The following is a 22,625-nucleotide window of genomic DNA, read 5'->3' on the forward strand; positions in this document are numbered from 1 at the left end:
ACCCCAGATTTCCTTGATGCTTGCTATCAGTTCTTCTTTGTTTTTGGGTCTGGTGCCCATCATTTTCCTCTTGATAATTCCCAATAGATTCTCAATGGGGTTTAGATCCGGCAAGTTGGCTGGCCAGTAAAGCACTGTGATGGCATGGGCATCAAACCAGGTTTTGGTGCTTCTGGCAGTATGGGCAGGGGCCAGCTCCTGCTGGAAGATGAAATCTACATCTCCAGACAGATCCTCAGCAGAAGGAATCATGAAGTCCTCTAAAACATTCTGGTAGACTGGTGCGGTGACCTTGGACTTAAGAAAGCAGAGTTTACCAACACCTGCACTGGACATTGCACCCCAAATCATGACTGACTGTGGATATTTCACACTGGACCTCAAGCAGCTTGGGTTCTGTTCTTCACCCGTCTTCCTCCAAACCCTTGGACTTTGATTCCCGAATGAATCGGAAAAGAGGACCTTGGACCACTGGCCAACAGTCCAGTCCTTCTTCTCCTTGCCCCAGTTGAGACACTTCCTATGTTGGCTCAGGCTCAGAAGTGGCTTTATCCGAGGAACCCGACAGTTGTAGCCCATCTCCCGGATATGTCTGAATGTGGTGGGTTTTTTTTTAAACTGACTCCCGCCTCATTCCAGTCTTTGTGGATCTCTGCTAGATTCTTGAATCTTCTCAGAATCAGAATCAGAATCATCTTTATTTGCCAAGTATGTCCAAAACACACAAGGAATTTGTCTCCGGTAATTGGAGCCGCTCTAGTACAACAGACAGTCAATTTACAGAACGCTTTGGAGACATAAAGACATTGACAAAAACAACAACAAACAACAATTGTGCAAAAAGATGCAGAGTCCTCTAGCACTTAGAGCAGTTCGAATGGCTAATATCGCAATAGTCCGGTGCAATGACCATTGTGCAAAGGGCACTGAGACTTCAAGGAGTGTATGCGGTTTAAAGTGACGAGTAGTGCGATAATCTGGGACAATGGTTGTGCAAATGTTACAGATACTCCTCAATCAGTGTGCAAATGGAGCAGATGCTACTCTGGCATGAGTGGCCACTATATGCAAATAGTGCAGCACGGCGAGACAACTACAGTGAGTGCAGGAGTAATACATAATTGGCCCCACAGAAATGTGACAACGAACTCAAGTCAAAAAATTGCCAGCTTGTTGTAATGGAATTATAAGTTAGCTGTTTAAGAAGTTGAAGAGGGAAGAAGCTGTTGGAATGTTTACTAGTTCTAGTTTGCATTGATCGGAAGCGCCTACCTGAGGGAAGGAGCTGGAAGAGCTGGTGACCGGGGTGGGGAGGGTCCGAGAGGATTTTGCACGCCCTTGTCTTGCAGCACTAAACCAGACTGTGATGGAAGAACACAGGACTGATTCGATGACCGCTGTGTAGAACTGTCTCAGCAGCTCCGGTGGCAGACCGTGCTTTCTCAGAAGCCGCAGGAAGTACATCCTCTGCTGGGCCTTTTTGAGGACGGAGTTGATGTTGGTCGCCCACTTCAGGTCCTGGGAGATTGTAATTCCCAGGAACTTGAAGGTCTCGACGGTTGACACAAGGCAGCTGGACAACGTGAGGGGCAGCTGTGGCGAAGGATGCATCCTGAAGTCCACGATCATCTCTACAGTCTTGAGCGTGTTCAGCTCCAGGTTGTGTCGGCCGCACCACAGCTCCAGCCGCTCCGCTTCCTGTCGATATGCAGACTCGTCACCGTCCTTGATGAGGCCGATGACAGTGGTGTCATCTGCAAACTTCAGGAGTTTGACAGTCGGGTTCGCTGAGGTGCAGTCGTTCGTGTAGAGAGAGAAGAGCACCGGAGAGAGGACACAACCTTGGGGCGCCCCAGTGCTGATGCTGCGTGTGGATGAGGTGGCCTCCCCCAGCCTGACCTGCTGTGTCCTGCCCGTCAGAAAGCTGTAAATCCACTGGCAGATGGCAGGTGAGACGCTGAGCTGGAGAAGCTTGGATGAAAGGAGTTCAGGGATGATGGTGTTGAACGCTGAGCTGAAGTCCACGAACAGGATCCTCGCGTAGGTCCCTGCACTGTCGAGGTGTTCTAGGATGAAGTGCAGTCCCATGTTGACTGCATCATCCGCAGATCTGTTCGCTTGGTAGGCAAACTGCAGGGGGTCCAGCAGGGGACCTGTGACACTCTTGAGGTGATCCAGCACAAGACGTTCAAAGGACTTCATGACCACAGATGTCAAAGCGACAGGCCTGTAGTCATTCAGACCCGAGATTTCAGGTTTCTTGGGGACTGGGATGATGGTGGAGCGCTTGAAACAGGATGGAACTTCGCACATTTCCAGTGATCTGTTGAAGATCTGAGTGAAGACTGGCGCGAGCTGGTCCGCGCAGACTTTGAGGCAGGATGGGGACACGTGGTCCAGGCCTGCCGCTTTAATCTTTTGTTGTTTGAAGATGCGTCTCACATCCTGTTCATGGATGGTTAACGCAGAAGTCAGAGGTGTGATCGGGGGTGCGGCCGGGTGGGTGTGTGGTGTGAAACTGTCCTTTTCAAATCTGCAGTAGAAGGTATTCAAGCCGTTGGCTAGTGCGCTATTGTTCTCAGCTTGGGGGGATCGTCGCTTGTAATTAGTCAGCGATTGGAATGCATGCCAGACTGATTTAGAGTCGTTTTCGCTAATCTGTTTTTCCAACTTTGCTGCATGGTTCCTCTTTGCAATGTTAATTTCTTTAGTAAGCTGGTTTCTAGCTCGATTATACAGGGCCCTGTCCCCGCTCTGATATGCGTCCTCCTTAGCTTGGCGAAGCTGCTTAAGTTTAGCAGTGAACCACGGCTTATTGTTGTTGAATGTGCGAAATGATTTTGTTGGAACACAGACCTCTTCACAGAAACTGATATAGGATGTGACAGTGTCCGTATATTCATCCAGGCTGCCAGCTGAATTTTCAAAGACACTCCAGTCTGTGCAGTCTAAGCAACTTTGAAGTTCCATCTTGACTTTTTGACTGTTTTCACTGTAGGCTTCGCACATTTAAGTTCTTGCCTGTACGTCGGTATTAAGTGAATTAAGCAGTGATCAGACGAGCCCAGGGCTGGACGAGGTATAGCACGGTATGCGTTTTTTACCGTGGTGTAGCAGTGGTCTAAAGTATTATTTTCCCTGGTAGGACAGTCGATGTGCTGCTTGTATTTAGGGAGTTCGTGGTTGAGTTTAGCTTTGTTAAAGTCCCCGAGAATAATGAGGGGTGAGTCGGGGTGTTTTTTTTCAATTTCGTTGACTTGATCGGCGAGCGTTAGCAATGCGGCGTTCGTGTTAGCTTGCGGCGGAATATAGACGCCAGCGAGAATGAATGATGCGAACTCACGTGGCGAGTAGAATGGTTTACAGTTTAAAAATAGCGACTCCAAATGCGGGCTGCAGTGTGTGCTGAGCACCGTGACGTCCGTACACCATTTTTCGTTGATATAGAGGCATATCCCGCCGCCCTTTGTTTTCCCCGATGATTCCATGTCGCGGTCCGCTCGATGAATGTGGAAACCGGGAAGCATAACGGCGCCATCGGGTACAGCGTCGCAGAGCCAGGTCTCCGTGAAGCACATGGCCGCAGAACGTCCAAAATCTTTACTGGTCTTTAACAGAAGATGAAGCTCGTCCATTTTGTTGGGTAGGGAGCGTACATTCGCGAGGTGCATCGACGGGAACGCCAATCTGTGTCCTCTCTTGCGGAGTTTCACCTGAATGCCGGCTCGCTTCCCTCTGTGGCGCCGCTTCCGTCTCCATGCGCCGAAAACCGCGGACGCCGCTCCGGTGAGTAACTCGGGGAAAAAACTGAGCGGATATTCGAAAGTTGGTGACAGAAAGTTTGATAATCCGCTGAAGCATTTCTGGTGCATCTTCTCCTGCCACATTTTGTCCTTCCACTAGACTTTCCATTGATATGCTTGGACACAGCACTCTGTGAACAGCCAGCCTCCTTAGCTATGAACTTTTGTGGTTTACCCACCCTATGGAGGGTATCAATGATGGTCTTCTGGCCAGTTGTCAAGTCTTTCCCATATCGAACCCAACAGAGACAATTTAAACAAACTGAAGCAATTTAATGACACCTGGGGAAACCTGTGCAGGTGCTTTGAGTTTAGTAGATGATTAGTGTGTGACATTCAGTTGAAAACATTTATGGCCTTCAAAATTTGGGCTGATTTCTTCACAGTATTCATTTTTTTTTAATTCTTGATTTAGTGGGTTTTTTGAGCTGGAAGCCCAAATTTTGTAAAAATGAACAAATAAATACTTGAAATTGTTTAAAATATGGGCCCTGAATCTATAATCTCCGAAAGTTAAACTTTTTGAAAGGAATAATGGAAATAATAATTTCCATGATATAAATTTTTTTTGGAAAGGGTCTGTATGTCCAGCTAGGTTATTTGTGAATTTATTTCATGAAACTCTGACTGCGGCTTGCGAGTTAAACAGTGGCATTCCAGTCATGTTTACTGGATCACTAAGTAACTTGGTGACTTACCAAATGTGACCCTCCAGCGCGAAACCGATGGAAGTTGCACGGCCGGGTTTTGAGCTAGATCCCATTAAACATTGACTACGTGAAAAAGATCAATTTTCAGATGTGATTCAAGCACCAGAAAAGTTTGGAAAGATCACTTCCCAGTTGATGTGAATTTCTTACCTTAATGACCTCGGGGAAAAAGAGTCCGAAATCGACGACACTAATCGGCCGCTGCCGTGCACAAGACAAGGAAAACCACATCAGCAGAAAGCTTGGGTTTCTGTGCAGCCGCAGATTTAATTCCAATGTACGTCATTACATGTATGAACCAACAAAAGCCCGTAATACTGTCCCTTGAGGCGTTAACAAACCATCCTTGTTGCTAGGCTAATACTGAAACGCCGCTTCTGATCTTTAAACGGACATATCTTCACCAAATGTTACCCGATTACCACAATCGATACATCATTGGATAGCATTTTGAATGCCTTTTCAGAAAATATTCATAGCTCAAAACACGGCTGTGCAACTTACGATCGGTTTCGTGCTGGAGGGTCACAAAGGTGTGAGTTGAAATTACTCAGTAAGGTTTGTTTCTGCAAAGTAAAAGCCCCATTTGTCCTTATGTGACTCATTGCTGCCACATTATAGTCAAATAGCTCATAATGCTAACTGTACCAGAGATGTGCAGGTGAGTTCGGCACAAAAAATGAATCCGCAATAAGTGAACCACCATATAGCTCGGGATTATGGTATAAAAACACATGCACCGTTATTATGCATCACAGTCACTCATTTCAATAAAATGTTTCCCAACCGCCACACGCTGACCCTTATTGTACTCCATCCATTTTCCATACCGCTTACCCTCACTAGGGTCGCGGGCGTGCTGGCGCCTAACTCAATTTCAGGGAACATATAGATAACCAATAATTCACACTCACATCCAGACCTATGGGCAATTTAGTGTCTTCAATTAACCTACCATGCATATTTTTGGAATGTGGGAGGAAACTAGAGTACCCGGAGAAAACCCACGCAGGCACGGGGAAAATATGCAAACGCCACACAGGCGAGGCCGGATTTGAACCCGTGTCCTCAGAACTCTGAGGCAGGTGTGCTAACCAGTCGGCCACCTTGTTGTACTCCATTGTTTGTTAACAGGAATGATTTAGAATGACACAGCATGGTTTTCACAGTTTCCCAGTAAACTCTTAAGTCAAGGTAGCACTGTATTTAGTAGAAGCGTGAATGAACAGTGTGTCAATGCAGTGGTTGACCAGTGCATTTCCTGTTCCCTCTGCAGCCGTATGACAGCCTGCCCACCTCTCAGACTTGTTTCTTCCAGCTGCGTCTGCCGCCGTACTCTAGCCAGGCTGTCATGGCTGAGCGGCTGCGCTACGCCATCAACAACTGCCGCTCCATCGACATGGACAACTACATGCTCTCTCGTAATGTGGACAATGCTGAGGGCTCTGATACAGACTACTGATGCGCACTTGAAACACATCGGAGCACCAGGAATGAGCTGACATGCCCGGATTTACATGAATGCCTCACAAACCCTTAGATGCATCATCATCACTGCAGTAGTATAGGAACTCCAGAGCAGATGGACCACATTTTACATTCATTTTGATGTATTTACAAATTTTATTTGTCCTTGTGGGTTTGATACTATTTTTAACAACACAAAAATCTTCACAAGTGCATTTAGTTTTTTTTGTTTTGTTTTGTTTTGTTTTTTCCTTTACTCCAACATCCCATTTTTTGGGCACTGCATGGAGTTATTTCTTTGAAAATGTGCATAGGATATTCAAGAAGGAATTTAGGACAAATATATCGTGTACATTGTGTAAAATGCCTCATGATAAATTTCTTGCTGTAACATCCATATTTATTGTTTTATTGCCTGAACCTGGTTTCCCAAAGCATCCAAACCAACAATAAATGCTGCAGAATGACTTATTGTAACCTTGAGTAGTTTTCAGTTAAAACCAGAGGTTTGCTTGCATGATATAACAAGACATGTTTTTTTTCCCCTTCACTTTCTGACATGAAATCAAACTAAACTTTTCCTTTTTTTGCTAAATGCCAGAATAATGAGAGGATTTTTTTGAGCATTTTTTCATTACTTATATCCATTTATTAAAGAATTTATTTACACAAGTACAAAATATCACAAAGGCCACATTTGTGGGGAAGAATAAATTATTGGAAATATAAAACAAAAAGGCTCCACGTCTGAAACAAAAGCTGCTTTTGTTGTGGGGGGGGGGAATATTCGCATCCATCGAATCTAAAGGCACTTGGACTGGTTTAAGACTTGAACTTACTAATTTTAACTTTTTTTATGTCTTCAAAATATTGCTAAATGTTCCTGTTCTTCTGTCCCTGTTATAGGTGTTATTGGAAGTCCTTCAGTAGTTAGAAATTGGCCATTTGTCAACAGTGGGCTGACACTATGAAAGTAACAACATCCAAGGGAACCTCAAGCAGAAAAAGGACACACAAAAAGAAATGACTGCTTAAATCACATGTACTAATTGTGGCTGTTAATTTCTGAGTATCACAGGCTCATTTTCTAAGCCTGTGCCCACATTGTCACGTATTATAGACCAAGAAGGGGTGTGTAGACAGGCATTCATATCTTAAATTGTTGCCTTCAGACAAAGTTTCATTGAATCACTTTAAACGTACTGATCCAGGTCCAAACATTGAATTGAATAAATTATTGAATAAATAATAAATAATTATAGGTGATTGCCTGGTGACCAGTCCAGGGTGTATGTGCGTCACCTCACGCTCAAAGTCAGCTGTGATAGACTCCTGATGAGATCAAACGCTACAGAAAATGGATGAATAGCATCCTGAAAGCCGTTAAGTGGAGCATTATGTGCTTTTTATTGAGTTTTATCTAAATGAATTTGTGACTTTCTTTCCGAACTCACTATCACAGAACCCATTCATTCTTTGGAAATGTTTGCATGCATTTGCCCTAGCAGTAAACATCACACACTGTGGAACTTGACAGAGGAAGTACTCTTATTAAAGGAATGAGAAGTGCCAAACAAACTATAAGAGGCGTTTGATGTGCACACTGCATTTGCAGTAAGGCCAATGAACTGTTCACGTGCCTTCTGAAACCATGTGCTTTGATTGTCTATTTGTGCGGAGAAGACGCAAGATAAATCAGCCAGAAAGAAATCTGTTGAATGATAGACAAACTTGTCTTAGCCATCTAAAAAAAAATACAGGCATGCAGAAGATGAGCAACAAACTTGGCAATCTTTGCCTTCATTGCCTGGCCCAATAAAACCAGTTGAAAACACACACTACAATTGCATTAGGCAGAGTGATGACCAAGTAATACTGTGATGTATTTTTTTTTTCTCCCCATTGTTTGGATTCACTTAAGCCTTGCACACTGCTGTGGGTTCAGCGGGAGGTAGAGGACCAAACAAGGTAACAGTCGAAGCACTGCTAGGAAAAGTAGCCAATAAATTTTCAAAAGTAAATGCACATTCATTTCGATTTAGATTAATAAATAGAGTTGTGTGTTTTCTACCATGATGCCTGCCTTATCTGTTCACTGACTGCTGTATCTCGTTCTACGGTTCACGCAGTGAAAAACCGGTGAGAAGTCAACCTTGGAAGTCCTTGTTTTCTCTCAGAAGCAATCTTGAAAGTGACCTGGAGCTGACCTTGACCTCTTCTAATTCTCGTGCAGGCAAGCTTTGCACTCAGAAACATGCTTTCATCACTATCCATTGGAAAAGCTTACATCTCCATGTTTTTTTTCCCCAAAACTATTTTGAGATACCCATGGGGTATTTTCTTAGCCCATGATGTCTGTATGTCAGTGGCTGGATGGCCACCATGGGTCTGCAGACTGACATCCTAACACACTCCCAAGCCATGAAGAATTCCGTCCTAGAAGCAACTTAACATCTCATTGTGATATTTTATATTATTAGCAACTCTTGTTTGTACTTTGCAATGACCATTACAGTTCAAAAACTTCCTTTAATTCAGATCCTTTTTATATCCTCAATGTGTAAGCATTGGAAATATGCAGTAGGTCTTGACAATGACCACACAGACACAGAGGTATTAATTCCTCATATAGTAGCCAGAGTGTATCAGGGAGATTCAGCAGCACTTTTCTTTTGAACAATCAGCTTTACAGATGCCAGTATGTGTTGTGGTATCAGCAAAATAAGGCTGTAACATTCACCTTAGTGACACCCTAAAAACGATTCATGCATTTTTTTTATTTGAGGGAGTACAGTGTTACAATTTGAAGTAGTCTTTCCCGTATTGGAGTCCACCAAATGAGTAATTGCTCAACATGCTTGAACGGAACCATGATTGACTAAAGGAACATCGCACTGAATTTAAACTGATGTGAGGCTCATCTCATTTTGTAATGTTTTGAAACAAGGTATTAAATTAAGGGGGGCATTCAAGATCAGTTCTTTAATCATCCTCCTAGTGCTTATGAGAAAGAATGCAAGTTTAAGGCACTTCTGCATGGATGTCATGTTTCAGACTATGTACAGTATTGTGTTTTATTCACCTATCTCCCACCCCATAATGATGGGGAAATCCAAAGGATTCTCTAATGAGAATGACTTAGTTGCTTCTAGAATGAACCCGGATGTCACACTGCAGCAAATCATGTGTCCGAGCCACACAAGTATCTACGGCACCTGGCCTCCCTGTCGTCTCCTCTGGGAGTGAGGGTGCTCTTCTTGGCCTTCAGTAGTCTTTCCAGATAGGGCGATCTGATCTTGAAAGGCAGTGGTCCCTGACTGAGATGCCGCGGTGGACCTCTTGGGCGGCGTGGGGGCAACACCGGAGAGTCAGTACTGGAGGAGACAAAGTTGTCCTGGGTGACGCCCCGGCTCGGACTCTGGGGACTGAGTGTTGATTCGGACCGTTCTCGGGAGCAGATGGGTGACGTGTGCGGTCGTCCGACATGGATGAACGAGCCAGAGGTGCCCGACTCCCCATCTGACGAGCAAAGTGATGCTGGGGGCCACGGAGTTGTCCTCTGTTGCAAATAAAGTCCATAATTGTATTTATATAACAGTTTGCACTTTTAAAGGCAAGCAAATGGATTACAGTGGTTCTTTGAGGTTTGACTTTAATAGTAACTCAATACTAACACTATTATCTCAAATCATAATTTTTCCATTGAAATGAATGGAAATGCTATTAATCTGTTCCAGCAGAGTGAAATAAAAAATGTTTGAGTGTGTATTTTAATGAGGAAAAACCTGTGGTGGTCGTTATGACCGTGCACTTCGGTGAGAATAATTAACCCACAATGCTTTGCGCGTTTAACACGCCAGTAAAACTTTATACTTAATGTGTAAATCAAAAGTAACAACAATCAAATACACTTTTTACTAAGGAAAATAAAAAAAATAGTGTGGCGACAGTGAAATCTTGCATTTCTTTGCACTTTTATGGTACTGCACCGTCACTGTGCGTTGTAGAATAAACAATCCCTTCCCAATCGCTTTCTTTGTATTAAAAAAAAAAGCAATCTCTGTTAAATGCTTCTGCACAGCTGGACTCCTCTTTGTTCGAACCACCAGCTACAAATTAGTACTTGGTGGGAGACATTGATGATGCAAAAGTAACTGTAGTCTGATTACTTTTAAGTAATGCGTTACTTTGCTCATTACTGAAAATGGAGGTATTTTGGAGGAACGCGTTGCTTTATAACGCATTACCGGCATCACTGCTCGCAAGCAGGCAACAAAACGTTATGTAGAAAACCTTCGCAATAAGTGAAATCAAACCAATTAATTATTTCATATATGCAATACAATGTCAATATGTGCTACAGTAATCCTTCGCGATATCACGGTTCACTTATTGCAGAGTCAGTGCATCACAGATTTTTTATTTTTTATTTTTGTAGAGCAGTTACTCAGAGCGGCACGGTGGTTAGAGCGTCAGCCTCACAGTTCTGAGGACCCGGCTTCAATCCCCGGCCCCGCCTGTGTGGCGTTTGCATGTTCTCCCCGTGCCTGCGTGGGTTTTCTCCGGGCACTCCGGTTTCCTCCCACATCCCAAAAACATGCATTAATTGGAGACTCTAAATTGCCCGTAGGTGTGACTGTGGAACAGTGGACCAGCTCTACACCCTCAGCAGGGTCCTCGAGGGTGCATGGGAGTTCGCCCAACCAGTCTACATGTGTTTTGTGGACTTGCAGAAGGCGTTCGACCGTGTCCCTGTGGGGGGTGCTTCGGGAGTATGGGGTACCGAACCCCCTGATACGGGCTGTTCGGTCCCTGTACGACCGGAGTCAGAGTTTGGTCCGCATATCCGGCAGTAAGTCGGACTCGTTTCAGGTGAGGGTTGGACTCCGCCAAGGCTGCTCTTTGTCACCGATTCTGTTCATAACTTTTATAGACATAATTTCTAGGCGCAGCCGAGGCGTAGAGGGGGTCCGGTTTGGTGGCCTCAGTATTGCATCTCTGCTTTTTGCAGATGATGTGGTTCTGTTGGCTTCATCATGCCGTGACCTCCAACTCTCACTGGAGCAGTTCGTGAAGCGGCTGGGATAAGAATCAGCACCTCCAAATCTGAGACCATGGTCCTCAGTCGGAAAAGGGTGGCGTGCCCTCTCCAGGTCGGGGATGAGATCCTGCCCCAAGTGAAGGAGTTCAAGTATCTTGGGGTCTTGTTCACGAGTGAGGGAAGAATGGAACGGGAGATCGACAGGCGGATCGGTGCAGCGTCTGCAGTGATGCGGACTTTGTATCGGTTCGTTGTGGTGAAGAAGGAGCTAAGCCGAAAGGCGAAGCTCTCGATTTACCGGTCGATCTACGTTCCCTGCCCTCACCTATGGTCACGAGCTGTGGGTCGTGACCGAAAGAACAAGATCCAGGATACAAGCGGCCGAAATGAGTTTCCTCCGCAGGGTGTCCGGGCTCTCCCTTAGAGATAGGGTGAGAAGCTCGTTCATCCGGGAGGATCTCAGAGTAGAGCCGTTGCTCCTTCACATCGAGAGGAGCCAGATGAGGTGGCTGGGCCTCCCGGACGCCTCCCTGGTGAGGTGTTCCAGGCACGTCCCACCGGGAGGAGACCCCGGGGACGACCCAGGACATGCTGGAGAGTCTACATCCTTCGGGTGGCCTGGGAACGTCTCTGGATCCCCCCGGAAGAGATGGATGAAGTGGCTGGGGAAAGGGAAGTCTGGGCGTCCCTGCTAAAGCTACTGCCCCCGCGACCCGACCTCGGATCAGCGGTAGAAGATGCATGGATGGATGGATGGATGATGAAATGTGGCAGCAGTGACTCACATAAGGAGAAACAGACTCATTTACAGAGGTGCACATAAGTGGTGCGCAGGTTCGCATGCGCACTGAAAATATTAAATGCACACCCATTTTGATTATATCAGTGCACTTTTGCGCGTGGAGAGTGCAGTGGTTGATGGGGCTCAAGGTTCAAACGAACCAATCACATACTGAAAAAAATAAATATGTCACACACTGAAACCTCAATCAGTGAACTGCAATATAGCGAGGGATGATTTTACATATACGTACATAGAGGGAATAAATATATGTTTACCTTTTGCTTCTTAGCTGGTGAGCTGCCATTGGCCTGATTTGGTTTTATGCGAGGGAACCAACTTCGAAGCATCTCTTCTATTTTCATGACGATGCTGAGAAAGCGTCCTCTGGAAAAGACACAAAGCAAGATGAGTGACGCTGACATATTGTAGTATTTCGGTTTTTTGGGGTTTTTTTTTGGCTAATGTTGTAGCCACAGCTTGAAGTGGGAGAAGCTCAAGTGGCTTAGGGATGTCTCGCCAATGGCTATTACATAAGCATCGTAAAGCCTATGACATCACATTAAGTGCTCTGGCTTAATCTGATTGGTGGACGAGAAGAAAACGCACCAAGACCGACTCAATAAAAAAGGCGGCATGGGCGCGAATGGCATGTGTCCTCAACAACTGTTGCGTGTGTGTGTGTGTGTGTGTGCGTGTGATCATAGCCCAAGCCCCCATCCCGGGATCACATGATTTTGGGGGATGCAGGAAGACATGCAGTGCATGTACAGTGCCACATGAGAAATGTGACTGAGGAAGGCTGCTATGCACACACGCACACAAAGACACACACATGCACGTACACTGCAGTCCACACGTGGCAGCAGGTCCTCATCCCATTCACAGGCTATATATAGAGCACGAGCAAGCCAGTCACAGCTCCGCCCACTTGCTCAGTGTTGGATTTAAAAATGAACTATTTGATCCAGGACTGTACCCCAATCCCCACGCCCTCCTCCCGCTCTCTCTCTCTCTCACACACACACACACACACACACACACACACATTCCTGTTAATAGTTGTATACTTGTCATTGAATAATTAATACAATGTGCCTCACGTGTACCCTCTGTGTCGTGCTTCTGTGGACATATTCACTTTGAATGGCACAACAAATGGTGGAATGGCCGCATTTATATACTTATAGCACTGTTATAGCTGCACTTTGCCCAAATACTTTTGGGCGCCTTAGTTGCGCCATATTTTTGCGAGCTCTCTTAAATTAAAGGGGAAAGTCTACACTTTTAAGGCTTCAAGCTAAAATCATAAAAACGCTCACATTGTCCGAAGACTTTTGGTAAAATGTCATAGCTATATAAAACAGTCGCGTATTTCTTTAGAACAATTTCTGCTTCTACGATCAGTCAGTGCTCTTGTACAATATACAGTAGAGAAGTATGGAAGTCTACTGTATGTGTAGTGAGCGCCCATTTTACACTTCCTGTCAAAGAAGTCATTCTGGCACGGTTCTGACACATAAACAGGGAGGCAAAGGTTGGAAGTCCACCTGCAAATTTTCTGGCTTCAGAGACAACAGAAGTGCTACAACGCCCGTGTGAAAGGAAATAGAGCAGAAAGGTGGGACCAGTGGGTGAAGTTTAACATCTCCCACTGCTTTGTGTTGATAGCAATTGTTGGTCCAACAGAATTATTTTTTTTAAAACATAAAATAATAAAGAACAAGGCCTGGACAAAAATGATGGTATGCTTAACTTAAAAACCGTTGTTTGGTTCAGAACCTTGTGAGGCAATCACTGCAATCAAAAGATTTCTGCAATTTTCGGTGACACCCTCTCCAGAATACTGACATGTTTTAGCTCTTTGCACAGATGTGGTAAAGAATTTAAATCAGCAATCTTCAGAGTTTTCCGACGTTCAGCTCTCGGACGTTGTTGATTCTTCTTTTAGCTTTGTGTTTTAGGTCATTATCTATGGCCTGTGACTGAGACCAAGCTTTCTGACATCGAAGAGCATACAGTGTTTGATTCAAGACACACTGTGACAGATGTAGCAAAGCAGCCCCAGAATATAACCGTGCCTTCTCCATGTTTTACTACAGATTTTGTCTTTGTTTAATGTGGTCTACGGGTATAGACTAGAAACAGTTGAAAGAGACCACTAGCATAACATTTCACTTACCACAATGACAGATAATTGTGAACAAAGACCTTTTTTTCGTTCTTTGTGTCTGACGCACATGATTCGGCAATGTGTCAAACCGCTGCAGTGTAGCGCCAACTACTGGCAAGGAGGACTTACTCAATACCAGATTTTTTTTTTTTTTTGTTCCTTAAGTATCAGTCTGGTATGGCAGCCTTCACAAGTACTCGATGCCTTGAAATAAGGCCGGTATGGGCCCGATACTGATACCTGGTATCGGTAATCGGTAAATATGAACTAATGGTAAAATACAAGATATTATTGTAGAATATGAGATGATTGTAACATATATTTAGCCCCAGTTTTTTTACATTGGTCCTGCAGGAGTACTTATAGCTGCGGTAACTAAAACGCTCCTGTAATTGTCATACCAGTTTCACGGACGTCATTGAATGAGATAGGGAAAAGACGAGCAGGTTGAATTCAAGACCGTCTTTCACACGTGACGTGACTGAAGGTCATAGAAAGCCCAGGTGGTATGATTCGACGTGAGCAACAATGAACGAGACATTTCATCAACATTAAAGATAACTGCTGACGTATTAATGTTAAAAAGAAAGGAACAAAATGACTCTTTGTTACCATTTAAGCTCATCTAAATCAGTAGTTTGACTTCCAGAGGTTGTGATTACTTTTGATGCGTCTGTGGCTCCACATCCAGATGGACTATAAAATGCCAACATCGACAATCACAAACCATAAAGAACTGAATCTTTCGTAGTATTATAACATCGTTCGCAAGCTGGGGTGTGCAACTCCACTGCATCTCCTTCAGATCTAGACTGTCTGAAACCGTCCGCTACATGCTGACCTCATGAACGGCCTAATACTTTTGATTCTTGCCAGCCCACATACAATATCTGCAATGATTACACACTTTCGCACACTTAGCAAAACCAAACGGAGCAATTCCATTTTGGTTCACGTCGCTGGCGGAGCCCTATGAAGGTACATGTGTCTTCTTTTTAGTACGAGTAGTAAAAAGAGTACGTGTTTTGGTGAAATAGTAAAAAGGTAGCTCTCTTAAACAGCATAATGATGTTTGAGCCAAGAGAACAAAACTATTTCAAGGAAATATCCACGCCTATCCTCACGGTCATATTTACCCCATGTTAGGATTTCGAAGGACCCCCATTATTCTCTGGATACGGTCCATTGCAACGCTCTCCTGGAAACTGCTGAGACCTGTGAAGAGAAGAGAAGTGTGCAGTTAGCACGTAGGAGGCATGTGGCTCTGCATCCAAATGTGTTATGTCATTGGCTGCGACGTCATCTTTATCGACTGCTATTTTTCATGCCTCGACGACCAAAACAAAACGGTCAACTTGACTAACTATCTGCATTCTAATGCACTTCTGTTGACAAACCACAAACATCCTTTGATTTATTTTACACTCCCAAGGACATGCACTGGGGGGAGGCCCTAATTCATATGGAATATCACTGATCAGGATGTGGTTATAGAAAATGGATAGATGAAGGTTTGCATATTTGCTGGCGAGTGGGCTAGACAGTGGAGAGCATCCAATAATAATCCAGCTGTCAACGAATAACAAATCTGCCTTTAAAAAAAACACCCAAAAAAAGTTCAACACTTACGTGTGGCGTACCTGCCGGATCTCAAACCTCGTAGGATAGACGACAGAGGCTTGACGTAGCACTGCAACTCCGTGCACTGTGTGGAGACGATAACACCGTTAACACTTGTGCTAGCTCCATTTGTTCCATTTGAAGGGTTATTTAATAGCCACTTCCCCAGCAGACCACAGCATCAGATGGTCATTCACACCTAAGCTTGGAGAAATCTCTCGCTTTTTCACGGCACTCTATGTATGTGTGTTCCTGAAGCGCTTTCTCACACAGAGAATCAATGGAGGAATCCACTAGCCTGTCTTGGTGCTAGCCAATCAATGCACTGGCTTTGCACTCAGGCCAAAAAAAAAAGTATTCCTTTGGCGGCATCTTGTGGCGTCTTGGTACCAAACAACTTTGTTGAAGTATGCTGGATCTGTGAGTTGAGGAATTTCATTTAGACAAAAGTAGTGCTTTCCCGCCATTTTGTGGCATCTATAGGTGATCGTAAACCTTTTTATGTGGTTGTCAATTACTCGCTGATTTTTGCTATTTGTGGCAGGGCTTGGTTCCTTCACTACTTAACTGTTGACAAAATAAATGAGTATCTTAGCTAAATATCATTTTTACTGTGCAACCTCTTTTTACATTAAAAGGATGCACTGGTCTCACCTTGAGTGAGAAAAGTTCACTTTGAGTGTCTGATGGACGATGTGCGCCGCATCCATCTAAAGTTCTCTTCCTGACTGAAAGGCGCTTTGGCTCCACACAAAGTGTCCCCAGCTTGCACATGGGGTTATCTTCCTTAACTGGAAATACTGCGGGGGTCTCCAAGTGAGTTGCACAGACTGCGGCGCGCACACAGTAGCCTCCAGCATCACAACCACAGCAGACACTTCTCCTCTTCCTCCTCCAGAAGGCACCAGAGTGAAATAGTGTAGTAGGAGATTCCCTTAAAGTTGTAGCTGAGGATGATGAGGATGATGCCATGATCTGCACCAGTGGGGTCTTCCTGTTGTGTTCATCGCGGGCAAGCCACTCAGTGGAGTAATCAGAGTGGGAGGATGATGACATGATGGAAGTGGACTATTCGCCAGTAGAGAGCCTCACTGACCTGCCAATCATAAACAACAAATATCATTAATTTCATGGCAATAAGGCATCCTAATTTTAGTGCAATTTTTTGCTTTTGTTAGTAGCATCAATTATCAATATTCCAGTGTGTGCACGTGATTGCATGGAGAAGTCCAGTGGTGCCTTGAGATAGGAGTCCCATTCATTCCCTGACCACACGCGTAACTCAAAACCCTCGCGTCTCAAATCATCTTCCCACATTGAAATGAATAGAAATGCCATTAATCCATTCCAGCCTCCCCCCTCAAAAATAGAATGTGTTGTGTGTTTTTCAATAAGGAAAAAAATAGCACTCTATAATATTGTACTTTATAAAACCATCCATTCATCCGTTTTCTGTACCGCTTCTCCTCAATAGGGTCGCAGGCGTGCTGCAGCCTATCCCAGCTATCTTTGGGCGAGAGGCGGGGTCCACCCTGAACTGTTCGCCAGCCAATCGCAGAGCACATATAAACAAACAACCATTCGCACTCACATTCACACCTACGGGCAGTGCTCATACCACATTTGCTCTCCCAAGTCAAAGCAAAAAACAAAACAAAAATCAGCCAAATGATGGCTCTTATTTCAAAAACTCACGCGTATCTTAAGGCACCACTGGATTTAGCATGAGAGCTGTCAGACTGTCTCTGGACACTTCATTGGGTACCTCTCAGAGCCGACCCAAGACACTGTCACCGTGTTTCTCTTTGTGTACTAATATTGTGCCCTTCTCGTTCTCTTGGACTACTTTAGATGGAGCCCAGGGGACCTAATGTTGTAGGCAGTGAGTGAGTAAATCGGAGTAAGTGAAGAGGAATGCTTTATCGTCGGCGAGATAAAAATTGTTAAACTGTTATGACAAATCGAAAGCCGTGGGTTGTCATGACGACATTAAAGCGTTGCCCCTACCAAGATGTCAGAACAAGAAATGATTAAGCTTTTTTTTAACAGTTGGCTGAGTAAATGCTTTGGATTTAACTTGTTAATTGCTGGATTTCATACAGACTAAATCTGTCAATAATTGTTTGCCTAGTTCCCAAATGACATTCAAAAATCCAGAATTAGAACTATGTATTTATGTAAGACTTTGATGAAGTAAAAGCTCTGAATTTACACAGATTTTCGACGGCATTTTGACGCATATCAGCATCTGCATTTTATTTAAATATGACAGCAGATAGCAGATCAATTTAAAACTATTTTTTTTTCCATTATTATTAGTTGAAATTTTCTGTTAACTTTAGGAGATGCTCCTGACCCTGGGAACGCCATGCACTTTTTGTTTTTGTTTCTTTCAACAAAAATAAGTAAAAGATTCATATTTCAGTTCTATTGAATTTTTGGAAAACTTTATTTACTATAGAAAACTCGAGGCAGCTATTTAATTGTTTAAGTTTTCATTTAACTTCATAAGATGTGCCGCTGAGACCAGGAGCTCCCTGCACTTAAAAAAAAAAAAAAAAAAAAAGTAAAACAAAGATGTCTAGTGTCCAAGATATATTTTTTAAAAATGTAAAAAAAAAAAAAAAAACTTTTTGCAAATTGGATTTTTTTTTTTTTTAATTCCTTCCATTATGAGACTGAATTGTGATAACTGTGGATTCAATAACTGCCCCCCCCCAGCCTAGTCTTCTCTTCCAAATGGGCAAGCCGTCCAACCTTACATAAGAAAAACGGAGCAAACACATGGGCTTGCTTGCGTTCACATGCCGAGCGCTGACGCAACGTTATGTGTCAACACAATCGTCTACTAACGCTGTGTCGAATACGCTGGCAACGGAGCACCATTGTGCGACAGAAACGATGACAATGCTTTTAAAAATGGCAAACACACAAGTAGAACCTGGTGAGCCCGCGAAGGATGGGAGCAGAGTACAGCGGAGATTGGGAGCACTTACCGGGAGTGAAGTGTTTCCCTCCACCTTAAGGTGTTGTGCAGCCGGACGGACAGTCCAGTGGGAGCAGGGAGGCTGCCGACGTCGTCCAGCCCCCGTGGAGCCTCTCCCTCCCCGGGCAACGTGTCCGGTGGGGGGGGGGGTGGGAGGGCCAGTGCTCTTGCGTTAACGTCCTGCGCTTCATTTTAAAGAATGTTTTAAAAATAAATTTAAAAAAAAAAACATACACACCGTTGCGAATCCACACAGAAAGTTTTTTTGTTTGTTTGTTTACCCCCCCCCCCCCCCCCCCCTAATCCTCCTCCTCCTACTACTAGGTCGTAGCCACCGCAACACGTGACGACGAGTAAACGCAATTCCCTGAATCAGCAGGATGGACAGCTCATTAATATTCATAAACACATTTCAGACGCTCCTATTGGTCAACACCGCAAATAGTCACATATAATTGATTAAACGCTGAAAAACTTGATTTGTTTACGCAACATTCCAGCTGGTAAAGCATTAAGAGCGATACTGAATATGCAGGAAAAAAGTGCAGGAGCAGAAAAAAAATCAATTAGATGTGAAATAAACATAATCATAAGCTGACAGAAATGGCTATAAAAACAAATAAAACGTTAAATAATTAGGTCTGAAAAGTATCTAAAAGGGTGTCAAGACTAAAAATCAACTACCTCAATACCAACTTTGATTAAATTTGTTATGTTTTTCAAACTTTCGTCAATACAACACTCTGTTGACTGTTAATTAACTGTTATTATTTTCAGTTAAATTTGTTTAGCCAGAGAAGCAAGAGACTAGCGTGCCCTATCCCCAATGGTAGGAACATTGTTTACAATAACCACAATGACAAAAGTCTCAGTTCGTATTGGTTTGAAACTATATGAACGACTAGCTAGCGGGGGAAACAAGGTTGTTTGGTAATTTACACATTTTCAGTCAATGTTTTTGATGTTTAGTTTTTATACTGTACAGGAAATAAATGCATATTTTGCCATTGATCCGACACCAAGTAAATGCAGGCCCAGTATCACCATTACCGATACTGGTATGATACTTTTCAATAATTAAGGTAGATGCATTATCAAATTACTAAATTTCAATTTAAAAATTTTGTATTGATGAATAGAAAATACTTTATTATATTTTTTTAAAATCAGTAATAGAACAGCAACAGAACCATTTTCTGGATTTTTTTTTCTTAAACAATTCCAGTAAATGTATTCATTTAAAAAACATTTCAATGGGATTAATATATTACATAAAGGTTTTAACATAATTCAATAATTGTTTTTTGACTTGGCTAAAGTAACAAATGGACAGTTTCACTTCAAAAATGAATTGCTGGTGGGCTGGTTAGCAGTCAGCAGCTTGATTACTTGTTCACTTTGCGCTGCTAAATCATGTGACACCAGATTAGTAAAATGATGTCATATGTGGACACTTTGCATTAGGAGGCACAGAGACAAAGAGACAGAGAGCGAGGGAGAGAGATAACATAAGTGTGTTGAAATATATCACGTTGAGAGAGAAGGCTTACAGTGAAACATGTATTGGGAATGCAGTGCATCGTCAATTTTTTTTTTAAAGCTCAGTGTAGTGCAATTACTTGCACATCTCTGATACAGTTAGTTTTACAAGCTAAATGATTTAAATGTGGCAGTACCGACTCACAGAAGGGCAATTGGGCTCTTGTTCTTAATAGAAAAAGAAACCTTACTGACTACCTTAGGCATTTAAAACACAACCCACAGTCAGAATTTTATGAAATAAGTTCACAAATACCTACGTTAGCCCGACGAGTAGCTAATGCACACACTCATAACAATATTGACAGGAACAAATGCAAGTAAAGAGCATTGTTTAGCTTGATTTTCTTCAGGCTTTCTATAGGCATATATGAAACATCCATTCATCCATTTTCAACACCGCTTATCCTGGTTAGGGTTGCGGGGCATTGGAGCCAATCCCAGCTGACTTCGGGCGAAAGCCAGACTACACCCTGAACTGGTTGCCAGTCAGTCGCAGGGCACATATAGACACGGACAACCATTCACACTCACATTCACACCGTCACTGAGTGGGAACTGAACCCACGCTGCCCGCACCAAAGGCAGGCGATTGTACCACTACACCATCAGTGACCATATATGAAACAGTAATATAATAAATAATGGGTCGCTACTTCGCAGATTTCATTTGCTGTGGGGGGCTGTCTGGATTGTAGCCCTTTTGATAAACAAGGGTTTGCTGTATACTGTACAGTAGTTGCCCCGTGTCGCAATGCAGTGGTTCACTTTTGCTCTGCGATCTGTATGTATCTGTTAGTGTCGATGTTGTTTTGTTTTATTTTCTTGTCATGATTTCCTTCATTTTTTCCACAAAGAGGTTCTGACTTGACCCCTGCCCATTTTACTATGAAATGTTGTAGTTGCTAAAGCTCAATCTCCAAGGGGTCAAGTGGGAAAAAAGACAAAGAAATCATTAGAAAATGTTCAGTTGTATGTGGACCTGATATACCAAGATGGCGCCTACAAGTATGGTCGCCTCGGTTACGCGCTCTCTAGTATTGTTTTTGTTTTTGTGTTTTTTATTCGTCTTTGGAGACATTACACTTACACAAGGGGAGACTTGCTAACCATCAAGGCTACTCCGGACTTTCTTTCACCAACTTTCGCAAATCCGCTCAGTTTTTTCCCTGAGTTACTCACCGCAGCAGCGTCCGCGGTTTTCGGTGCATGGAGGCGGAGGCGACGCCACAGAGGGAAGCGAGCCGGCATCCAGGTGAAACTCCGCAAGAGAGGATACAGATTGACATTCCCGTCGATCCACCTCGCGAATGTACGCTCCTTACCCAACAAAATGGCGAGCTTCATCTTCTGATAAAGACCACTAAAGACTTAGGACATTCCGCCGCCATGTGCTTTACGCCATGTGCGACACTGTACCCAACGGCGCCGTCATGCTTCCGGGTTTTCATCTTCACCGAGCAGATCGTATCACGGAGTTATCGGAGAAAACTCCGTGATATGCTTCTATATCAACGAAAAATGGTGTACGGACGTCACAGAGCTCAGCACACACTGCAGCTCGCTGAGAGTCGCTGATTTTGAACTGTAAGCCATTCTACTCGCCTCGTGAGTTCGCATCATTCATTCTCGCTGGCGCCTATATTCCGCCTCAAGAGCGGTATATGGACGACTTTGGTCTTGTTGACATATAGAGGCTGAAAAAACGTACAAAAAGAGAATAGACATTTTTCTCGTCGGTTCACCGCTCTTTCTCAAGAATAGATTTTTTCTTTCAAACAATTCGGCAGCTCAAAGAATTAGCCCCCAAATAGATCCAATCACCATCAGTGACCATGCACCAATTTCTCACAATCTAAAAGTTGAATCAAGTTTGGGACCCCCACCAACATGGCGCTTCAACATGTCCCTATTGAAGGACCCGGATTTTGATTCTTTCGTGAGGAAGGAATGGGTTGAGTTTTTGAAATTCAACGACTCCCCAACAATATCCCCATCTCTGTTATGGAAACTGGGAAAGCTGTATTGAGAGGTCGAATCATATAATACTCTTTGTATATAAAAAAAAAAAAACGAGAACAAAAATTTCAAAAAACTTCAAAAGGCAAAACATCAATTAGACGAAGAATTAGAATTATCTTATCAAAAAGAACAGATTTTCTACAACAGTTAAGATACACTAACTTTGAGTACAGTAATAAATCAGGAAAATAAAAAAAATAAAAAAAATAAAATTGAAACTTTTATTAAGGATCTAAACATTCCTCAATTAAATACACAAATAAAGACAGCATTGATGTTCCTTTAACCATCACAGAATTACTTAACGCATTAAAAAATATGCAATCGGGACGAGCGCCTGGCCCGGACGGAATCCCCGTCGAAATCATTAAACATTTCTGGCCAATACTAGCGCCTCTATTTCTCAGAACAGTCAAGGAGATAAACGATAAAGGTCAAATTAGTAGCCATATGAACACAGCTTCAATTAAGTTATTAATAAAG

General features: G+C 43.4%; 2 protein-coding genes across 16 annotated transcripts in view; one reads left to right on the plus strand and one right to left on the minus strand.

Annotated features, from left to right (window-relative positions):
* The window catches only part of herc1 (HECT and RLD domain containing E3 ubiquitin protein ligase family member 1), a 198,312-nt gene extending 191,865 nt beyond the window's left edge, over nt 1–6,447 (plus strand). For all 15 annotated transcript variants that reach the window (XM_061766250.1, XM_061766248.1, XM_061766249.1 and 12 more), the window contains one exon: nt 5,790–6,447. In XM_061766250.1, the coding sequence (XP_061622234.1) occupies nt 5,790–5,975 (186 nt within the window). In that variant the 3' untranslated portion in view covers nt 5,976–6,447. The remainder of the gene's footprint in view (nt 1–5,789) is intronic.
* A 2,149-nt stretch (nt 6,448–8,596) lies between these two features.
* Nucleotides 8,597–18,728, minus strand: LOC133474477 (uncharacterized). Its single transcript, XM_061766264.1, has 6 exons — nt 18,592–18,728; nt 16,250–16,691; nt 15,605–15,680; nt 15,112–15,190; nt 12,081–12,189; nt 8,597–9,539 (listed from the first exon to the last, which is right to left on the minus strand). Exons 2-6 carry the CDS (start codon nt 16,649–16,651, stop codon nt 9,162–9,164), a joined length of 1,044 nt encoding a protein of 347 aa, XP_061622248.1. The 5' UTR covers nt 16,652–16,691; nt 18,592–18,728; the 3' UTR covers nt 8,597–9,161.
* Nucleotides 18,729–22,625: the final 3,897 nt, after the last annotated feature.

The sequence above is a fragment of the Phyllopteryx taeniolatus genome, chromosome 2 (assembly GCF_024500385.1).
Source record: "Phyllopteryx taeniolatus isolate TA_2022b chromosome 2, UOR_Ptae_1.2, whole genome shotgun sequence".
Lineage (NCBI taxonomy): Eukaryota > Metazoa > Chordata > Actinopteri > Syngnathiformes > Syngnathidae > Phyllopteryx > Phyllopteryx taeniolatus.

Coding starts and splice junctions, on each gene's coding strand:
- LOC133474477 (XM_061766264.1), bottom strand. CDS start 16,651: ATGTCATCATCCTCCCACTCTGATTACTCCACTGAGTGGCTTGCCCGC. Junction 15,191..15,604: donor ATCCGGCAGGTACGCCACAC/GTAAGTGTTGAA, acceptor TTCTCTTCACAG/GTCTCAGCAGTTTCCAGGAG. Junction 12,190..15,111: donor CTTCGAAATCCTAACATGGG/GTAAATATGACC, acceptor TGTCTTTTCCAG/AGGACGCTTTCTCAGCATCG.